The sequence below is a fragment of the Apis laboriosa genome, unplaced genomic scaffold (genome assembly GCF_014066325.1).
Source record: "Apis laboriosa isolate Shangri-la unplaced genomic scaffold, ASM1406632v1 scaffold34_cov151, whole genome shotgun sequence".
NCBI classification, from domain to species: domain Eukaryota; kingdom Metazoa; phylum Arthropoda; class Insecta; order Hymenoptera; family Apidae; genus Apis; species Apis laboriosa.
This window is the reverse complement of record NW_025222928.1, coordinates 6,697,471-6,720,380: the sequence shown is the minus strand read 5'-3', so window position 1 is coordinate 6,720,380 and position 22,910 is coordinate 6,697,471. Positions and strand designations below refer to the sequence as shown.

Here is a 22,910-nt window from a genome sequence, read left to right as displayed (position 1 = left end):
TTTTAAAAAATCATTGAATAAATGATACTAATAGTGTATCTGTGTTATTTGAATTCAGCGGTTTCTAAATGAAAGTGAAAAACTTCAGGAATATGTATACACTCAAAGCTTGCGAGACTAAATTATTTTGTTATAAATTAAAGTATATATATATATATATATTATTATTATATATAATATTATATATATAATATTAATAAATATATTAATTTAATTTAAATATGTATAATTTATATACAATTAAAATTATTATATATTTTTATTTTATAATTTATTATAATCTAGTTTCTAATATCTATTATAATATCTATTATATCTATTATAATATTTTTTATTAAAATATCTTTCTGTCATGGTGATTTTTTAAAAAATTATTGAATAAATAATAATGTATCTATGTTATTTGAATTCAGCGGTTATAATGTTACTAAATGTAAGTGAAGAACTTCAGGAATGTGTTATATATACTCAAAGTGTGTGTTTATGAGACTAAATTATTTTGTTATAAATTAAAATATATTAATTTAATTTAAATATGTATAATTTATATATGTAATTATGTAATATATATTCGCATATTAAACAAAAATATTCATGCATTTAAAGCATACGTAAGTGAATTTTACTTCATTACTTAAAAAAAAATAAGAATGGCACATGGTAAAAAATCATTTCGTGGAAAAAGAAAATTTCATCGTTATAATGATCGACCGAAGCCAAAAAAAAATAAATTTAACTTAAAAGATGCAACATATATCAAAGATCGCGATATTAAAAATAGGGAAATTGAAAAACGTAGACAAATATTAGAAGAAGAAAAACTGAAACAACAATCGGAAATAGAAAGTAATAGTTCTGGTGATGAACAAGAAAATCCATTACAAAATTTATTATCCTCATTTTCAAATACTACTAATTTACAAGTGACTGCTATTGATTCTAATTCAGAAAGTGATATATGTACTGATAATGATGATATTGGTAAGAATGATAAAGAAACCAATAATTTAACAATGCAATTCGATAATATAAATGAGAATGTAGATTTAACAAGTGATAATGAAGATATTAAAATAAAAGAGGTTGATGAAGAAGATCCAGAAACAGCTCAAGAAGATGCTGGTTATTTAAAAGATCCATTTTCAATTCATCTTCATGATGATTTAAGTGATAAACTTTATGAAGCAGTTTCTAGTATTCCACAAATTATGGAAACACAAAAGATAACTTGGCCTGTTTTAGGCAATCTTATATGTGAAATATTAAAATCTTTTGAAGATTCAAAAGATACAAAAAAATCTAATATTTCTGTTTTAGAACATAAACAATTTGCTAAATGTGGTACTATCCCTCAATTAATTGATAATATAGAGTGGAATAAATTATATATAAAATCTCAAATTCATGGTAATCTCACAAAAGCAAATTATTTAAATATAAAAGATAATATAAATTCATCTGTTATGACTCCTTTGCAAAAGGAACTATTTTCAATAATAAATAATTATCAAGATTTATATTATCCTGAAAGAACATTTTCTAATGCTGATCAAATAAGATTTGTGTATTGTTTGCATACAATCAATCATGTGTTAAAAACACGTACAAAAGTATTGCATCATAATGCAAAAATAAAATCAAAATCTACAAACATAGCAGAAATTCCAGATGAATATAGAGATCAGGGTTTGGTGAGACCAAAAGTTTTAATAATAGTTCCTTTTAGACATTCATGTTTAAAAATTGTTGAATTATTAATTTCTATTTTAATTGGAGAAGACGAAGGTGGTTCTGTAATGAATAAGAAGAGATTTATGGAAGATTTTAGTGGTGATAAATTAATAATGCCAAAAAGAAATCCAAAACCTGAAGATTATGAATTGACATTTCAAGGGAATACAGATGATACGTTCAAAATAGGAATTGCTATTACAAGAAAAACCTTAAAATTATATTCAGAATTTTATTCTTCTGATATAATAATTTCATCTCTATTAGGTTTAAGAATATTAATAGGTGCAGAAGGTGAAGCAGATAGAGATTATGATTTCTTGGCATCAATAGAATTATTAATTCTTGATCAAGCAGAATTATTTTTAATGCAAAATTGGGATCACATGATACATATATTAAATCATTTACATTTACAACCTAAGGATTCTCATGGGACAGATTTTTCTAGAGTAAGAAGTTGGTGTGTAAATGGATGGACTAAATACTATAGACAGACATTAATATTTTCAAGTATTCATGTACCTGAAATTTATGGAATATTTAATAAGAAATGTTACAATTATGCAGGAAAAATAAAAGTAATAAATTCTATTTCTTCTGGATCTATTTGTCAAATAGCTATGCAGATTCCACAAGTATTTCACAAATTTGAAACTTTAAGTCATTCTCATGCCTTAGAATATAGAATGGAATTCTTTATAACAAAAATACTTCCTCAGTATAAAGATAGAATTATGAATCATTCACTGATTTTTATACCATCTTACTTTGATTTTGTAAAATTACGTAATTATTTCAAAAAAGAAGAATATAGTTTTGTACAAATTTGTGAATATTCCAAAGATGCAAAAGTAGCAAGAGCAAGAGATATGTTTTTTCACAGTGATGCACATTTCCTTCTATATTCAGAACGATTTCATTTTTTTCGGAGAATAAGAGTAAAAGGTATAAGACATATTATATTTTATGCACCACCAATTTTTCCTCAATTTTACACAGAAATGTGCAATTTAATGCAAGAAGCTAATCAAAATCCACGTTCAGGGTCTGAAAGTAATATGACAGTTACTGTTTTATATTGTAAATATGATATTATGCAATTATCTGCAATTGTGGGTACTCAAAGAGCCAATCAAATGCTTGGCTCAGAAAAATCTATTCACATGATTATGACTGGTGAATAGGGAACAAAAATATATTGTAAATATTTTATACAACTTTATGTAATTATTTTAATGTCAATTGTATATTATCACTCTTGATGTTATTAAATATATAAAAATTTTGTATTGCAGTTTATATTATTAATAATGAAAAATATTTTATTTAATTTCTACTATTTTATTTAATTTTTTACTAATATATAATTTAAAAATAAATTAAAGGAAAAATATAAAATGATTTTGTTCATTTTTAAAATTTTATCATTCAATTATTCAATTTTTCAGTAACAAAATTATTTCAATAAATAATTATAATTCGGTTTTCATCTCTGAAAGTTAAAAAATATATAGATTTAAAAACTAATTTAAATTATTTTAGTCAAAATTATTAAATATATATCATAATAAAATCAAAGATTCTGATAATAAAATTTATTTTTTTTTGTTAATAGTTTTTAATATTATTCTAGCAAATTAATTAATATTAGAATGTACTTTTGTAGATATTTCTTTGGTTTCTGTACTTAAATTAGTTTGTAAATCTTCAGATATTGTTAACGGAGTAGTAGTCGATGACGTTTCAGCAATTTCTGTTAAAATAGTTAACAGATCTTTTTGTTGTTGAGGAGTACTCATAATTTCCGATGAAGAAATTTGTTCATTCGCTATTGTCATCGATTTTGTCATTTTTTCTACCTGCGTTTCTGAAAAAGAAAAAAGCATTAGTTTTATGACGTTCAAATTAGTTTTTTAATAATAATAATGAGATCACAACAATTCAATGATTTTAAAATTTATTTTTACCATTTATAACAAAAGGAGTAGTGACAGATAATTTTGTATCGGGGCATTCTGGTTTCATGTTCTTTCTGACAACATCTTTAGGATCCCATAAGAAAGTATAATATAACGATAACAAAATTGCTGCCATGCTAACGAATATAACATAGGCTACTACTGTTAATACTCGTACCAATTTTTGTTTGTGTTTTGGTTCGTAAAGTTTATCTTTCCTTTCATCTCCCGCAAATCGAATTTCATTACCTGTCGGTTTATGTTCTCGATTTCCTAATGTACGACTAATACTTGCCATTACATTTTGGGCGCTCATTTTGCGCGGTAACTGCATTCTCAATTTATATACAATTTCAGAACTATTAAATTGAAATTAAATTTATATTTTAGTTCTGATAACTTCAGTTTTATTGAGTATTATTAAATATTCATAGAAAAATAATAATTGTAACTATAATGATTCGAAGAAAAAGATTTCAAAAGGGATTTTGAACTAAAAAAACATTTTCTTCAAATCTTTTAAATTTATAGCTTCTTTGATTTTTTTTAATTTATGAAAATGCGCTACACTTTATAAGAAATATAAACTATATTTCTTACATTATACACTCTTATGAAGAATTTTACATTCGACAGGTTACGTATGTATGATCGAGTATTTTCAATAATTTTGCACTAATTATTTTTATAATCTATATGTTAAAAATATACAATGACTTTGTTTTTACAGATTTATGAATTTTCCAAAATAAAAATCAGTTTTGTTTACCAGTCGGGCGTTCCCAAGCGAATATAATAGATGTTGCAAATAGATAGTGGCAAAAAAATATTTAAACTTCACGATAATTTATTAAAAAGAATATGAGATTTCAAGGATGCGTTATCCATTTTCTTATGTTGACATTTCCATCGTTTTATTAATATTTTCGTTTTTGACTAACAAATCAACATTTACTAGTATAACTATTAAATATGTTCGTCCAATGATATCAACGAGCTTTCACTGCGCAAGTCTAAGAATCTTGACTCATTGTGCTTCGTTTTACAAGCTTCAAGGGTTGCTCAACTTTACGGGATTCGTTGAGAGAAAAATGTTCTTAAAACCGATACGTTGAGTAATATTATTTTATTTCGAAGGCATAGCCATTTATTGAAATCTTTATTAGATATTTCTAATATAAATATATCTATTTAATAATATCATATATTGATTTTTCTTTAATTGTTTTTGATTAGAATTTTATTTTATTAAATTATATATATTTTAATTAACGTTTTAATTGAAAAAAAATAATATAAAGTTTGGTAAAATCGATAAAAATTTTTCTATTTAAATTATATCAAACACAAGAATAAATATATACATAATGTAATAAATCAAAAAAAAAAAAATTTTCATAAGATATAGTTGGATAAAAATCATTTTAGTTTCAAGTGAAAATGCTTCCATAAAAATGACAAAGAAAGGACTAAAAATGTTGCACAAGTATTTTATGTAAGTACTGTAACTCACTTAATTATTAACTATTTAAGTTTATTAACTTAATTATTTAAGTTTAAATACTGTAACTCAATTAATACTTTTTTAAGCATTACTTTTTTAAGCATACATATATAGGGTGTTAATATATTCATGGGTCGATTCTAAAGGATAAAACAAATAAAATTTGGTATATAAAAATATCGATTGAGATTTATTTATTAAATTATTTATTAAACAAGTAATTTAAATTTGCATTAGATGAAGCAAGATAAGAATAAAATGCTATAACAATGTAATGAAGACAGAATGGTTTCACTCTATTTTCGTTTTGCTTTGTTTAATGCAAACTTCAATTAATTCAATTTATAATTTAATAGTCTACATTTTTATATACTAATTTTTGTATTTGTTTTTAGAATCGATATCTCCAAAGATGTTTCACGAATATATTAACACCCTGTATACGTTATATTCATATTTCATGGATATAATTCGAAGGTTACAAATATCAAGAATAGGTATTGCTAATATCAGAGCCTATAAACTTTAGTTAAAGCTTAAACAAGATTTTCGTTTCGAAGGTAAAGCGACTTTGACAACGTTCTCGTTTTATAGAAGAGGCGCTCCTTTATTTTAATAGCATTATTCTTCGATCATTCCTTGACAAATATAGTTTCGATTAATGATTATTATTCAATAGAAGTTTTACATATTTAAAAAATAATAATAATAATAATAAAAGCATACACAAAAAAAATAAATATAATTTTTTTTTAAATTTATATATATATATATTATTTTTCAGATAAAATTATTTAAATTGAAAAAAATTTATATGATATATTTATTCAACAAAAATATAATCTTTAAAAAGATATAGCATTGAAGAAGCCATAATAGATCGACTGATCCTATTCTGGTCATTACGCGGGCAATACGGATAATCATTATAGATCAATCCATCGATTACTTTTTTTCTAAGGTTTTAATTGATTCTTTTTAATGAAATATTATATTTTTCGAGATAGGCTAGATATAGATGTCAAGTGTATGTTAGCATGCTGAAGAATTGCTTGTAAAATTAATGATATTTTTCACTTAAATATAATAAATTACAAAATTATTATCAATATTATATATTTAAAATTAAATAAAAAAAATTAAAAAATTAAACATAAAAAATTGATTTACCTTTGAATTTTAACGCGAAATCTGCTAATTTCATTAGTGATCGCTCGTGTTGTAGACGATTTGCAAATTCGAAATTATTGGAAGTATCTGTACTAATTACTCTATTCAAATTGATCGCAGGTTTCACATTATATTCAAGATTTTCTTTATTTTCTTGAATATCACGATTTTTTTTATCCATTATCGTTACAAATCCTTCATCGAATGAATTATCTCTTAAATATCGAGTCATTTTGTCTTTTTCTTTTTTTTTATCAAATGTTTCCATTCTTGTTTTAAAATTAGATGGAACATTTTTCTTGTATTGTTTTTGATTTTCAGCAGTTTTTTTCGTTAAATCGTTCAATGGAAAAGTATCTTGAGATGATTCAAGATACAAGGAGTAATTTCTAACAGTTGTAAAATGATCGCGTTTCGCTTCATCTCCAGGAATAGTCGGAAATTCCAATGTCTGGGATGTACCATTATTACTAAATATACGATTCATAATTTTAGAGGAATGTCTTGCATCTTTTTCGCTTGATTTTCTCGTCAAGTTTGACGTATTTTCTTTTTCAAACGAACTGTAATTAAAGAAATTAGAAGTCGTCCATTTTTCTCGAGGAGAATCTCGAGCAAAAGAATTCGAATCATTGATTCTATTTTGTAAAGATTCAATCAAAGAGTTTCTCAATAGGATCAAAGATTCATTCAATTTTTCATTGGGCGTTTTCATGTGATCGTAATTATGGAAAAGATTTTTTTTGCCGGTACGACCGGAAAGCGAATGTTTGTTGTTAGATTCTTTCGCAGATTCGTTTTCTAAAATTATTTGATCGCTTAATAAGAATTGCATTTCGGGTTCAGATAAAAATTGAATCGGTTTCCGTAGAAGCCTTGGATCTGGAGGTTTCCAAAGAATTAAATAATATGCACTTAAGGCAATGGCTACGAAACTTACAGAGAACATGTAAGCCATTACGGTGAATAAACGTATTATTTTCTTGCTAGCTCGATTTTCAAAAATATCCGCATTTTCATTCTTTCCCGGAGATTTATTTTCTCCACCAGCTTCTTGAGGACCACCATCACTACTTTCCTCTTTACTCATTGTTACTTTTTTTTTTTATAACCAATTTTAGAAAATTAAATTTCTGATCGAATTGCTTGTAATTGTTTACCAATTTCTTTTCTAATCATTCTCGTTTCTATTTTTATCTTTATTAAGATCTTATTTTTTTTATCCTTATTATCATCGTCATCTTGAAGAAATACGAATTTTTACATTTCACAGTAGTTTAAAATAAAAATTCCACCGAATAAGTTCACTCGTGCAATGAAACCGATCTTTCGTTGATGTTTTGTATTTTCCATTAATTTAATTTCAATTACACGTAAATATAGATTTTGCAATTAATTTTTATTTTTTAATTTAATATCCAATAAATTTTTGTTTTATTATACACAAACAAAAAATAAGAAAATTTTATTTTACAAAATAGAATATGAAAGAGAATATATTGTAGGATGCGCTTCGGCAGCGAAAGCTCGTAAGACTGCAATTCTGAACAAACGTTCGTAGAAAAGTTCCTTCCTTTGCCACGTGTTTGAACCACGCGCAAGCGTCCTTAAGCCGTACTACGTATTAGCGGTGATTATATTTTCCAATGGTAATTTATTAGATCGAAGTGTTTATTCAGTATTATCATAGAATTAAATATTATTGATTAACATATTGTTGCCAAATATTCGAAGACTTGGATTTTGGATCGTCCCAAACATTAGGATCTTTTTGAATTAACCAATTTTCGAAAAATTCAGAATTTTCTTGTTGGTTTTCCGATACTTTCTCCTTATTTTGTTCATTTTTCAATATTGGTTTCTCTAACACTACTGTTTCCGATGATTTTGATGATTTTTTGCTAGTCCATGTATAAACCAATTTTTCATCTTCTTGATTGTGTAAAATATTTTTATTGTACGACTGCGAAGGCGATTGTTTTATAGTGTTACAACTACATATCTCTAAGGAAGTGTTAACAGCGATTGAATTTTTTTCGAATTGGTTATTATCGAAAGTTTTTATTCTATGAGTATCATTTTGAAATTGTTTCGTAAGATTCTAACAAGAAAATTTTCATAATTATTTTATACATTATTTATAAATAATTTTTTTTTTTTATATATAAAATATAGAATTATTATACCTCGGAATTTGATTGCGCCGATGAATTATGGGTACTTGATTCTCGAAATTGTCGAGAGTTTTCGTCCATCCTAGGATTTGGTGCGTATGATAAATTTGGGACGCATTGTTGATTGTTCAAAATTGTGAAAATTTGCGTCAACAAATCATTTGAACCTTCAAAATGGGGAATTGTTGTTTGAATGCTTTGTCGTGCGATCAATGAATTTAACGCCGGCATCAATGCTGGAGCGTAAAGTAACACTGCGAGTCTGTCAAGTGAAAAGAAACATGAAGATGATCAAAATTTCTCTTTCTTATTTTCTTATTTATTTTATATTACTTATTTATTTTATATTATCTTATTTATTTTATATTATTATATACCTTAATAATTGAATGGTAAAGCCATTGGGATCTAACATGGAATTCCAGGTAGAAGGTTGTGTCATAGGAGTATAAGCGGTATGAACGTTGCTACGTGGAGTCGGAATTCTCTTATGCATTTCTTTCTTTTGTTTTTGAACAATTCGCGTAAATTGTCTCGATGAATCGTTTGCACGTGTTCTTCCATAAGGTAATTTTTTCGTGTAATTGTTCCAATAATTACGATTACCTAGAAATATTTCACGAATACCAAAAAAAAAAAAAAAAAAAAAAAATTACCAAAATTATTTCTTCGATATTATACATTCGTAATTACGAAAAATTCAATTCCTTTAAACATACACTTTTCTTCAGAATTGATATTCTGTTGTTGGCAGTGAGATGTGGATTGATCGGAAATATCATTATTAAATTTTGAGCCCATTATTGGTCGAAATTCTGGTGTATTTACAGCGGGTTTAGTCTGTGTACAATCTTCGTGTTTAACATCGAAGTCAGTATAGTTCGACGTTTCCGGTTCGTGTTTCTTGTCAAAGCTTTGGCATATTTCCATCGACGTCTTTTCGCCGTTAATAATTATAATAATTTCGAATCATTTATAAAATAAAATAAATTAAGTTATTAAATTGTCTTATTAATATCTTTTTATTAATAATGATTAAAAATTGATAAAAAATTTGATCGTATGATCTTAACCTACCTTCCGAGTTTCAAACGGATTGAAATATTTTTTCGAATTTCCAAAAATTTTAGATTCATCAGAATCTAATTTATCTACAGCTTTGTGGATATCAACGTTTATCTACAAATATATTTTAAAAAATACACATATATATATATATCTTATATTATCAAACATTTTGTTATCATGATATTAATTTTGATATCATTTTAATTACTTTAGATTCAGCTTGTTTGTGTTTTGATAGATCATTTAATTGAATTGAATCTTGTGGAAGAATCACAGCTATATTATGCATTGAACAAACGGTGGTTGAATTGCTAGTTAATGATCTTGGTTGAAATGTATTGCTATCAGGCTCTTTTATAGGATAAATATCATTCTGTAAATTCTAAAAAAAAAAAAAAAAAAAAATAGAGATATATTAGAAAATTAAACAATTTCAAGAAATATTCAACATTCTGTTATTCTTTTCTGGGCGAATACTTGTGAGGAAATCCTATGTTTCATCCAATCTGATTCGGTCAAAGTTTTTCTGATTGAATTTTCTTTATTTCTTTTCATAGTATAATGTTTTCTTCTTGATGAAACGTTAATTTGCTCTGGATTCTTTTTGTATTGATTTTTTGAGGAAGTTCCAAGAAAATGTCCATATTTCGTGAGGGAACATTCATTCCAATTTATGTCTGTTTGTGCCTTTGGAAAAATAAAGTTAAATGAACGAAAAAAAAATATTATTATACAATTAATAAAATATTGATGGTTAAAATACCGATTGATGTACGGCATTAGTATTGCGCGATATTACTGGGATTAACATTCTTGCTCTTGTTAATTCTCTTTCCATAAATAGATATCTTTCTTTCATTTGTCTTATATATTCCAATAAATATCGATTAGATATATTTCCACGGTTACTAAAATGTGATTAATAATTTATTATATATTTTTTCGAATAAATAATTCATTTAATTTAGTATATCAAATTTCTTGTTATATATGTGTATATATAAAACTAACGTTTGAAAATATAGATTATTTAGATTATTTGATTGAACATGATCATCGTCGATAAAAATGAAATTTAAATCGAGCATTAGTCCATCATTTCTTAAATATGGTACGCTTATTAGTTCAGTAAATGGTATTCCATGTCCTTGACTTGGGGATAATTGTCGAATATAATCATTACGTCTTTCATCGTGTTGATTGTCTACAGGCTTTAAGAAAATTTGTCGTCCAAACATACTTGTTAATTTTATAGAAATAAATTCACAATAAATTTTGACAAATTTTAACTATGATCAAAATTAATATAATCGTTCATTTAGGTTGTGTTCTCCATCGTATATTGTGTTTTATTTTTTTCTTTTTTCTTTTTTTTTTTTCTATATTGCAAGTGAAATTTGTAAACATCGATCTAAGATTTATTTCTATTAATTATCAATAAAATTATATATTTAATTAAAGTTTATTTGAATTATAAAGATCTTTTTAAAATGATATCAACATTCTATATTCAAAGACGTGATTATATGAAATGATACTACATTTATTGAAATGATACTATATTTAAAGATTTATTTTGTGTTTTTAAAATAAAGTTCGACGCTTCCTGTGTATATTTGTTCAGCATCCTCTGATTAATGTCAGCATCCATACAGAAATTTGGTATTTCTGAATTATTAGCGACTATTACGTTTTCTATCGTCTTATTTTTACGAACTTTTATTAAAATATTTTTTTATCAAACACTGTATACATATGATCAACTATTTTTATTCTTATATATAAAAACAAAATAAATTTTCATTAATTAAACGCACATTAATAAATATAATTTAAAAACAAAGTTAATAATATATTACACAATGTAAATTATAATTTTTTTCAATTAATTTATATGAAATTTAAATCAGATTTTATGAACGATGTTCATATAATTTTTATCTTTAGTAGACATTTTGATCTTATGCTTACATTGTATTGCAGCTATGTTCCGTTATACGTAAATTAAACGATACGTGGACTCTAAATGATTTATATCGTGTGTTATTATATAGATTAAATTCTGATAAAATTCTGAAATTATATCTCTTCTTGCTATTTATTATTAGTATATTCTATATATATTAACACAAAGAAAAATGTTAATTTAATTCTGATAGTGAAAAGTGTAATTTTCTTGTTTTATTTTATCTTTCTATGGTGGAATGGTCAGTCTTATTAGAAATTTAAATACATCAGGTAGTGTGAGTATAACAGAAATAATATTTCCAATGAAATTATTATTTCATTGTATTCTATTTTCATTAGTCTCAATGTAACATAAACATAACCTTTTCTTGTGAGTCTACTATTCATAGTTTAAAATATATATTTATATTATTATATTATAACATTATAATTGTACTATGAATTTTTATTGTATAATGTATTATATGGTTGCAAAGATGTGTGAATTCAAAATTGTATTGTAGGGAGCTGTATATTTTGACTCATCTCATAACATGGATGACGAAGAATATCTTCAACCTGTATTAACTTCTCAAGAACAACATTTCCATAAATTAGATACTGTTCTAATTACATTTATCCCTCTTATATTTGGTGTAAGTATTAATTTCTCTAATAAAACAAACAAATAATAATAACAATAATAAATATTATATGTTTGAAATTTTAGGTATCTTTAGAAATTACAGGAATTATATTTATAGCTGTATGGCCTGAAGAAAATAATAAATGTGATACATATTTTATATATTTATATCTTCATTGTGCATATTGGTTGTTAATAATGTTAACAGATCATTTAGTAAAAAGAAAACATCATAAGCTTCGTATTTATGGATATCTTGATTTTTATCAATCAACGTACCAACAAATAAGAACACCTCTTTTCATAGCATCGTTATGGATAACATGTTATTTATTATTAGCTGTGTTTTTGCATCACACACATAAAGTTAATTATGAACAATATTGTCGTGCATCAGAATGGTTCACACCACTAAATTATATAGTGCTTTTGACTACATTGGAACTTATAATTATTGTACCAGTTTATATAAATTATATTAGTAAGTATAAAAAAAGATATTGAAAATATTTATAGTATATAAAACTTCAGAAGTATAATGTTTTTTATTTTATAGAACAAGTTTTAAGATTTAATCGATTACGTCCACCAGCTGATGTTGCTAGAGAAGAATGGTTATCTTCTTTTACTCAAGATACATATGCAGGTAGTAATGAAGTAGGTTATCGTCATAGAGAATCTAATTTAGAAGAATTGCTTGAAAAACAAGCGGATTTAATAAGATATTTAAGAGATCATAATGTTAAGTTAAGTCATAGAATGATGCTGTTGGCAACCCAACGTAGATTACCTGAAGCATGAGATTCTGACAGAGTACAAGCCTTATATGTATAAGTGATATTTTATCATATATATGTAATTATAATATTAAGAGTATGAGACAAATATTTTCATTTTATAATTTCGTTCATTTTTGCTGTTATGTTAATATTTTCCATTATTTTTTCTTTTCCCCTTTTTTATTTCTGAATACACTAACTTTTAATAATATTGTATTATTTCGAGTGTAAGGCTTGCACAATTAAGATCGGAATCATACGAACGTTCGTTTTTTTTCTGATATTCGTATTATCATAATGTTTGAATTCATACATTAATTATTGGACAAATGTTAAATATTTGACATTATTTTTATTATTTAATTATATTAATTTAAAATAACCGTATATTTAAGTGGCATTATTAAGTTAAAAAAGATATCATGTTATAAAAAATATACATGATTATAAAAAATCAAAAATAATTTCTGTGATAAGAAATGTATATATCTAATTGAATAAAGTATATATTTTTTTCAATATACAGCACTTATAATTTTAGTTACATCTAAATACACTTTACATAATTTATAATACATATTTGTTTGTATTATATGAAGTTATTGTACTTAGACTAGCAATATCTTCAATACATAATATTCATTTTTTATTACATACTATGTTGACATGATAATAAAACAATAATGTATTCTGCATTCTTCAAAATAAGCTTCTTTATCATTGAGTTAAATGAATATACTTTTAATACTAAAACTAATCTTTTTAATTTAAAGTATGTTTTAAATATCATTAAAAAAAAAGAAATTCTTTTACATTATATGTTTGATGTATTATGTTGAAAAATTTCTTAGCAATAAACTAAATGTTTCTATATATATATATATTTTTATAATACATATGTATATATGCATATTTCTATAAATGCCTAATAATACCTAATTTATATCGATAAAAACCTGACGCAATGTGCACATAGAGACAAAAAAGATCATATTCGTGATTATTTGGTCCGTATTTAATGCGAACCTTATATAATATGTTATAATAATCGCAAAATAAGGTTCTCAATAATGATTTCTTTTTTTTAGTGTGTAACTACATATATTATAAGGCTTCTTGTGGATGAACATCTTAAACGATGCATAATATTAAAAGAGAATTCTATTTACAAAAAGTTGACGTGTATTACGGCAGGCTTAGACTCCTATGCTATTATATGAATCTATATATGCTTCCATGGTATATAAAATTACTCACTTATACATATGGAACACTTAAATATACAATGCTATAAAATGTAGAAGCTTGTACTTATTTACTATTTATTTACTACATAGTTATAATTTCGACATTTTCTTTTGGAAATGAAAATGTTCTACAAAATGATGGTTTATTGAAAACAGTACTAAAACTGAAACTTCTCGTTATTTTAGTTTTATTATATTTTGTTTTTTTTTTTTTTTGAAAGTTTGTACTACACGTTTAGGCCAGCCATTTTTGCTGCGTATGTATATCGGATACATTAATCCTGATTATTTCAAGATTATAAAGAATGTATACCGAATGTTTTTTTTTTTTTATTATTGTCTTAAAGAAGAAGTTTTTCAGACTTCATGATAAACGCAAATCGAGAATATGTTCCCGTATTAGTCAATTTTGAACATTTTTTTTGCCAAATTGTTCTAGAGCAATGAGCAACAAATTTTGTCAAATTTCGCTTGATCATTTCTACTTTTATATATCTATACCACTTACGAATATTAGATTCGTTTTAACAAATAACGAACATGCAAACGCTATAGCGTTTTGTATAAAATTACAGAGAAGAGCAAAAAGTTCGTTTCACATTTAAAGATCTATCAATTGTGACGCGATTTTCGTCATAGTGGTAAGATTTCTAATTATATTTCCTACCAATAAGCAATGATCAAGGATTTTGTTTTTAATTTGCACATTTTTTCCTATCCCATTTTGGTAATGTATCGTTGTTTAAAAAGTAATCTCAACAAATTTCATCTTATAGAAATTATACAGATAATAATTTTCAGACTATAGAAATATACGTTTGTTTAAAAAATAGTTTCCTCTTACATTTCTCATTGTTCTATTTTGAATCATCGTTATTTATTAATAAACGCACAAAACTATTTATTAAATCCACACAACACTTTCCGTTAAATTTCCAATTCGCACTTAAAGAATCGGCGCGTATATCGCGTAGTCGCGGTGGTCCCAATCCTCACAACTGTTTTACGATGATTGTTAACGATGGAATCACGCGTGCGTAGCTCCAACAACGTTTCCAGTTGCCGAGAGTTGCTCCTCGGCTTCCATCATTTTTAATTTTCTTACTACCTGAGCGTGTTCCTCGAGTAATCTCGCAAATTCCCCTCTTCTAGTTTCGGCTTCCACTTGCATCTGCTTGATTTTTTCCCTAGGTCCGCCTGGACTGTCCAATGGCGTTTGGGAGGACGAGTTCTGAGAACTGGTTTCATTCGATAAACCATCCAAATCCGAGTTCTCGCTTGATATCGAGTGGGAATCGACATCGTCAACGATCAAGCTGTAAATTAAGAAAAAAAAATGTTAAAATTTGGATGCATTTTTTTGTTATTGTTATATTGTTGCGAATCCAACTCGGATTTTTGTTGATATCGAAAAATGAGTGAGGATAAATTGAATTTTATTTATCTATATTTTTTATGCTTAACAATTACATTTTATCTTATTTTTTTCAATGATTATCGACATCATTTTTCTTTCGAGATCTGGTTAAACCAATCTATTGGTATTAATTTCGATCGAAGAAGACTATATATATAATGAATTTAAAATTGAATTTAAATATTAAATATCGCTGTACGAACTTTGTTTGTTTACTAATGATTTATAAATGGTATGTTAGAGTAATGGCAGTCGAGTCTACGTTTCGAATTTGGGTTTCGAGAAGCTAGCAGGTCTCGTCGCTAAGAGGGACGTGATTTTCGTAGTTGGTCTAAACTATCGACGTTCTGCCCTGCAGCATTCTAGTGGCAACAATTGTCGCTTGCGTCAATGTTACGTCATTGGTACTGAAGTACCTAGTCTAGGCTATAACGAATTGATTTTACGTAAAACACCGTGTATAATAATAATATAATTATTTGAATAACTTTACGAATAAGGACACAATAAATATAAGTAGAATTTTTTATTCTACAGAAATAAATATCTTAATTTAATTACGATGGAAGAATGTTTTATTACAAGAGGAAAAAATTAGAAATTCTTCTAATTTGCGTCATGGTCTATAATAGATGATTACTTATAGCTTTGATAAAAATACAATCGACAAATACAATTTTCTTGATACATCTTTTAATATTAATTTACGAAACTGAAATTAAATATGATCATCATACTATTCGATGACATCGATTATTTTTCGGGCTGACTTTTCTATTAAACCGATTATGGATAAATAGATATTGGATACACCCACGAAAATTCTAGAAATAACAGACTTTCGATTGCGCGTTTGAAAATGTGTGCACGATTCGGTCAGGATAACCAAATCTATTCCTAGCTACAATTTGATCGAGGATTAATATTGACTTTGCTGTTTTTATGCTTGTATGAACAATTATTATCTATAAGTATCTTTGGCATTTTTTTTTTATTTTATCAAGCATTAAAATTATTCGACAAAATCTAAATTAAATCGTCTTAATTCTTAATTCTTAAATTCATATCAGTTTTTGCTTCGCGTTTTTTAAAAAAAAAAATTTACGATTGTTTACCTGAATGCACCGTAAATTTCTCTTCCCGATGCCATCGTTACTGCGATATCAGGCAACGATCCTGAAACAAAGAGTGGATTCAACAATTCTAATAAAAAAAAAAAAATCTTTTTTATCAAATCTATTAACTCAAGTTCAAGCATGGATAAGACGCGTTTATAACGCTGTAAACATTTATAACACAATCGTTAAATGTAGTTTAAATACGTTTTTGTCATCGAATAGTAAAGCGTTTAATTTATCGTCAATCAAATCTCTATCGCGATGATTGCGACGGCGAATCTCTATGACGTATCATAGAATATTATTACACGCTATTTAATTTCAAACGTGATGAAACCACGGCTTTGTTCTCCCTGCCAAGTGATAAAATTCTCCTCCGCCTCGAGGCAACCGACCAGTTAAAACGAATTGAACGATTTGCGAACATTTTTGGGAATCGAGTCGAAAGATTATTACACTGACTCGATTGTACTCCCAGGAAACGCATAATCGAGTTTCGTCTTATATATCGTTGACACGCGTCTCCGGCAAGGACACGATGCGTAAACGAAGCCCTCGTTTATTTCAAGACAACGAGCGCGCATATCGGAGACTACCGATGTTCATGCTCGATATATATAACGTAATAAAATATCTTATCTTATGCATTTTCTTCGCGAAATGGTGGTGGAAAGTAATTTTTCTACGGTTTATAACGGTTGTTCAATTCAACGTTTCGAAACGTTTCTTTTCTATAGCGAACACACGGTAAAAGGTTTCATACACAAATCAGTTTTTTCTTCAAGAGAAAGAAAGCGATTGGAAAATGATATTATCGTGACGTTAACGTTGACGCGATATTATCTTCGTTTGCCATTCATAAGATTTAATATATTATACGATTGCGATTTTTCAGCGATTTTCTTACGTAAATTCGTTTTATTTAACGAAGAATCGATCGGCATATCGCCATACCATATTGTATCAATTCATCGAACATAAAATGAGCAAACGAAACAAATCGTAAGTAAAATATTTTTTTATTTGAAAAAAAGTTTCAAGTAAAAAAAAAAAGGAAAGAAAAAAAGAATCGATCGGTAAAAATATTATTCGCGAGAACAGGCCGACCGTTTTACACGAACGACGTATGCAAATTTATCCGATGGAAGCGGACCAAATCGAGTCCATTTACACGTGCATGTTGCACACGTCATATCCTACGTCACGAACCACGCGAATTTTAATTAATACTTTCCTCAATATCCCACCCTTGCTCCTAATAGCACCGGTTAAAACCTCGACAAGGTCGAAGAACACGTTATATATATATATATCGAAAAATTATGCGCGTTATTTCCGATATCTCATTCTCGATTGATGGATCACGATTATCGATTGCTAAATGCGAAACCGTCGGTGATGATCGGAGCGATATATATGAAGCGTGTATGGAGAAGATGGTATCCCGATCTTTCTAAAATAGAATCGACGAACTCGATTCCGACCGAGACCAGAACCTTGGCCCCATAGAGCAGAGCTTACATCCGTTTCGTTGATAAAACGATTAATTAAGCAGTACGTGGACTAAATATCTTCAAATATCGAGACTTTAACGAAATCGATTATCAAACGAATGCTATTTTAACCAACGTGTTACGATGTTACGTTATAATATATAATACGAGGATGTTGACCGTGATAACAAAAAAGGATCTCTCCTTTAATCGAAATTAAATATACGTATGAAAAAAGATCTGAACCGAGATCACATGTTATATTTGCGATCCGTAATATAGAAGGAATTTTCTTTATTCGGTAGACCGACGACCTTCGACACGAGGAAGAGAATCGTGTCTTGAGTGCTTCGCGACCTTAGACAATACGACCTGTACACAAAATATCCACGAGCCGTGACCACTTCTGCGAGCCGAACGAAAGAAGAAAGAAGGAACAAAGAAGAGCGTAGAGAGAAGTCAGAGGCGACAGAGAGAGAGGAAAGGTAAATATAGGTATCCTCTCGTATTATTGCACCGGATAAACGTCAATGCCGTTTAGAACCAGTTGTAACGTTTCCACGCTAGATTCCTGGCGTCGATTTCAAACTTGAATATTTTCATAACAAAAACAGTTGCTCGTCAGAAAGCTTTAATTGCACACCGGAATCTTCATTTTAAATATTTATATATCTTTATACGAGTCTCGTGTTGCTGTTTTCAAACATTTTTATTTTCTTTTTTCTTTTTTTTTTTTTTTTCGAACAAACGACAAGAAATATTTCGACAACAATAAAAAAATTCAAGAAAATTTTTATTCTACTCACCTCTGACCATCTGTGCTGGAATGTTTCTGATGAATTTATCTATTTCTCTTCTCGTCTTCTCGACTTTTCTTTTTTATTTTTTATTTTTTATTTTGATTAAATAAAATCGACCCTCTAAACGGCTGTTCGACAAATTCTCTTGCTTTGGGAGCGAACGATGCGTGGAAGAGCGAAAGACGAGTGGAAAAAAAGATGGTTTCAATTGAACAGTGAACGAAACCGACGAGCGGACAGAGAACGCGATGTTCACCACTCGCAAGACTCGCGCAGACTGACTCTGCTCCGGCCTCTATTGCCACGCTACAACCTCAACTGCAGGTTCAACGGAGAGAGAAGGGTGGATGCAACCGACAAATTTTATTTCATACCCTCCCCCCCACTTTCTTATTCTTTCATACATTCGATAAACCCTCCTCGCTTCGATCATATGCATCTTACATCCATACTACATCCGATACACTCGAACGATATTCCATTGATAGAAAATGCGTGTATATCAACCACGAACACTCGTATATCGATATTTGTCGCTAAAAATATCCAATTTTTTTTTTTTTTTTTTAAATCGACGATAATTCTTATCGATGATGAGTAACCCTCGTAAAATTGGCCGCAATTTCTATTTCAGTCCACGTCTTGTTTTTAACTCCGCATCATCTATTTTTAAACGATTGATCTTTATTGTTGTTAAATGATTTCATAAAGGAACAGGCGAACATTCATGCGGGGGCAATTAACAATTGGCCGTAATTCGCGATTCCATTCCAGTTGCGGAGGTGGGAAACGAGAGGCGAAAGAGAGGAAGGAGAAAACGATGAAAACCGGTGGAAAAAGTTGGGAAGGAAAAATTCTTCGAAAGTGACAAAAAAAAAAAAAAACTTGCCTTCGAGTGAAAGGTGACGATTTACACAGATCGGATCGATGTTTCGCAGAAACGGATATTGACTGCTTATTTAACTAACTGAATGAATCATTCGTATAATGACGTCCGTACTTCATTTTGAATTTCGATTATACGGATTATACGTGAAATACGTACATCTTGTAATTAATTTATACCTTGTCCATCCAGAAAAGAGAGGAAAGAGTATCGTTAGATTTAATGAAATCCCACGTACGTAGATAGTTTTTCCGGAAGAGGTGCGCATTGTTATTAATTACGCGCGAAAATTGAAATTCATTTCCGGTGATCCCAGTATTTACGTGTATTTTTCCACGTTGCAGGTCGTCTTTTAGCGACATTAACATTAGGCGACCTCGTCTAATTAGCCAGACGGGTTAGCGTGCAACTCGATGCAACGTTGTATCATCCATTATTCTCGTGTTATAACACACGAGAATGCAAAACTATTAAGTAACGAAGGAAGCTTCTTCGTCACTTTTCCTTTCAAAATGTTTCAAAAGAGACGTAAGGAGAATAAATTTCACCTAATGCACAACTTAATTCTTCCGATTTCTTAAATACGAACGAATTCTCTCTCGCCATTTCTCGACGATCATTTTTTAAAAATTCCTTCGTACGTTCGTACGAAAAATCCTCGTTTCTTTATTCATGTAATAAAAAAAAAAAAAAAATACACGGCTGAGAAATGTCCGGATGATAATGGGCGCGGATGAGGCCGAAGGAACGCGGCCGATCCATGTCGGTTTTCAGGGTCATTCGCGAAACGAAGACCATACAACTGTTCGGGGGGTTCGGTGGTAAATTATTTCGGTTGGTCGCTAATTTTGTCGCGGTATGCCGTACCGCGCAGGGAGCGTGGTGGTTAACCATCGTCACGAAACGCGTTCACTCGTCGTGTGTCTGCGTCCTTAACTCCCCCTCCTCCCTTTTCTCCCTTCTCCCTCCTCGCATCATCCTCTCCTTCTCCGCCTCTTTGTCTCGCCGCACTCGAGAGATCGGCTGGTGGCCGCCGATCGACTCCCTATTTTCGCTCGTTAAGTCGATTACGACATTTCACTCGGAGGAAAGCTCGATAAGGGAATCGTTTTGAAAAATATTTCGTGGAAATTTTATTGAAATATTTCAAAAAATTATAAATATATATTAAACTTATAATAAACTTAATCTAATCTAAATTAATATATCATATTCTAATAGATTTACGCGATTTTATTCTATTTGGAGCGAGGAGATGGAGAGGATTTTCAGAGACGAGTATATATATATATAAAAATGATGATGGTAGAAAAAATAAATAAATAAATAAATAAATAAATAAATATATCGCAAAGATGACGTAAGAGGAAGTTTGTTCAAAGTGGAGGGAAATAATCGTTGAAAAGGGTTAATTGGGTTATAAAGTAGAAAACGAAATTGTTATCTAAATTGCAAGATCTCTCGTGCAAATATCGCGAGCGGTTAATGGGAGGCGATCTGGGTGATAATATCGAATATAGGTGATCCGTGTTTACGTATTACATACGTCAAATCTGGGAAAAATCGAGAAGAATTTCTAAGCTCGATGTCTTTGCCGAAGATAAAAATTGTCTCCAAGATAAGTACATGCGTCAATGCTGATATCTTATCGAGCCCTCTCTCGAGTTTTGCATAGATCGTAATCTTTGATCATTGTGAGAAATGACTGTCAATGTCGAAAGAGGTCGTCTAAATTCGATCTCGAACACTTCTCGCGATATTTTTTTTTTTTTTTTCTCTCCTTGAAAGGAGAATTGTTTCATACCCTTTTACCAAACGGGTATACGATAATCTATAATGTAAACACAAGATCCGAGATGTGCTCCCCCAACTGAAAGAATTTCGAAAATTCTTCTTTTCGAAAATTAGTTTTAATATTTATACGAAACATTCCCCTCATCCTCCCCTTTAAAATTACAAAAGTTCCAAAAAAGAAACTGATAAAAAAAAAAAAAACGTGTATTAGCGAAGTGAAAAGGGACTAAAACGTTCGTTTGTTACGAGACCTTGGATTCGGAACCTGACTCAACGCACTAGACATTTGATATCGAGGTTAAATGTTCCTCTCCAGTCGAGAGAGGTAAAAAAGAAAAAAAAAAAAAAAAAAAAAAAAAAAAAAAGAGAAAAAGAAGAAAAGAAAAAAAAAAGAAAAGAAAAAAAACGAGCAGTTTGTTTCTTTTAGCAAAAATTGCGAAGGCGTCGAGAGATTCCACGCATACCGATTCGAGTTAATAAATCCGAATTTCTTCATCCGGTGTTCCACCCGTATTTTTCATCTATTCTAATTCCAGTATATAATAACCCGAATAATTCGTTTTACCTGGAATCGAATCTTTTTTCCGGATGAATAAGCCTTTTCAATTAATAATCGTTTAGCGCGAAAATCGACGATCATGACACACACACACACACGCACATACACAAACACATACATACACGCGATATAAATGGAACGCGATATATATTTCATTGCGCGAATCAAATGCAGATTCGCGTCTCTTTTATTTGAGGGAATTAACGCGGGCAAATATTTACCGTGTTTATCGATAAATGCTGGAAACCAAGAACGGATTAAATACTGTGTTTCGCGACATAGATCACGATTGAACGTATAAATATTTTCCAGCGAAGAATAAGTATACGTATATGAGAATCTTTTCCGGCAGATTGGAACGTCCGGTCGTCCGTGGCACGACGTACGCTCAAAGTCTATAAGTTGCCGAAGAGTATTTTTGTCCGTGGATATTATCGATTGCATATACCCCTGATTCCTCTCTCCCTTACTCTCCAACATCGAACGTGTATAATTCGTGAAACGTGTACAGATTCCTCTCTTTATTTCATTCTCCATCCGTTTCGAATTCTTCTCCATCCAATAGATAAATTACACGTGTTTCTTTTTCTTTTTCTTTTTCTTTTTTTTTTTTTTT

The 22,910-nt window shown here is 28.8% G+C and overlaps 5 protein-coding genes across 6 annotated transcripts; 2 read left to right on the top strand and 3 right to left on the bottom strand.

Annotated features, from left to right (window-relative positions):
* Positions 1-473: 473 nt before the first annotated feature.
* Positions 474-3,028, top strand: LOC122714918 (U3 small nucleolar RNA-associated protein 25 homolog). The gene has a single exon (XM_043936700.1). It carries the CDS (start codon positions 651-653, stop codon positions 2,916-2,918), a length of 2,268 nt encoding a protein of 755 aa, XP_043792635.1. The 5' UTR covers positions 474-650; the 3' UTR covers positions 2,919-3,028.
* A 244-nt stretch (positions 3,029-3,272) lies between these two features.
* On the bottom strand, positions 3,273-7,867 carry LOC122714728. Its single transcript, XM_043936344.1, has 2 exons — positions 6,367-7,867; positions 3,273-3,601 (listed from the first exon to the last, which is right to left on the bottom strand). The coding sequence occupies exons 1-2, from the start codon at positions 7,454-7,456 to the stop codon at positions 3,372-3,374; spliced, it is 1,320 nt and encodes a 439-aa protein (XP_043792279.1). The 5' UTR covers positions 7,457-7,867; the 3' UTR covers positions 3,273-3,371.
* A 194-nt stretch (positions 7,868-8,061) lies between these two features.
* On the bottom strand, positions 8,062-11,366 carry LOC122714727. The gene is made up of 9 exons (XM_043936343.1): positions 10,620-11,366; positions 10,372-10,516; positions 10,086-10,295; positions 9,817-9,990; positions 9,618-9,719; positions 9,260-9,476; positions 8,918-9,146; positions 8,553-8,802; positions 8,062-8,467 (listed from the first exon to the last, which is right to left on the bottom strand). Exons 1-9 carry the CDS (start codon positions 10,844-10,846, stop codon positions 8,066-8,068), a joined length of 1,956 nt encoding a protein of 651 aa, XP_043792278.1. The 5' UTR covers positions 10,847-11,366; the 3' UTR covers positions 8,062-8,065.
* Positions 11,367-11,786: 420 nt separating this feature from the next.
* On the top strand, positions 11,787-13,399 carry LOC122715044 (transmembrane protein 192). 2 transcript variants are annotated; one of them, XM_043936940.1, is made up of 4 exons: positions 11,787-11,846; positions 12,080-12,211; positions 12,286-12,682; positions 12,758-13,399. In XM_043936940.1, the coding sequence occupies exons 2-4, from the start codon at positions 12,110-12,112 to the stop codon at positions 13,000-13,002; spliced, it is 744 nt and encodes a 247-aa protein (XP_043792875.1). In that variant the 5' UTR covers positions 11,787-11,846; positions 12,080-12,109; the 3' UTR covers positions 13,003-13,399. The 2 variants fall into 2 exon arrangements, with proteins under 2 accessions (XP_043792875.1, XP_043792874.1); XM_043936939.1 differs by having other exon boundaries at positions 11,794-11,851.
* An 879-nt stretch (positions 13,400-14,278) lies between these two features.
* LOC122714788 lies at positions 14,279-19,354 on the bottom strand. Its single transcript, XM_043936461.1, has 3 exons — positions 19,062-19,354; positions 16,760-16,820; positions 14,279-15,543 (listed from the first exon to the last, which is right to left on the bottom strand). Exons 1-3 carry the CDS (start codon positions 19,069-19,071, stop codon positions 15,255-15,257), a joined length of 360 nt encoding a protein of 119 aa, XP_043792396.1. The 5' UTR covers positions 19,072-19,354; the 3' UTR covers positions 14,279-15,254.
* Positions 19,355-22,910: the final 3,556 nt, after the last annotated feature.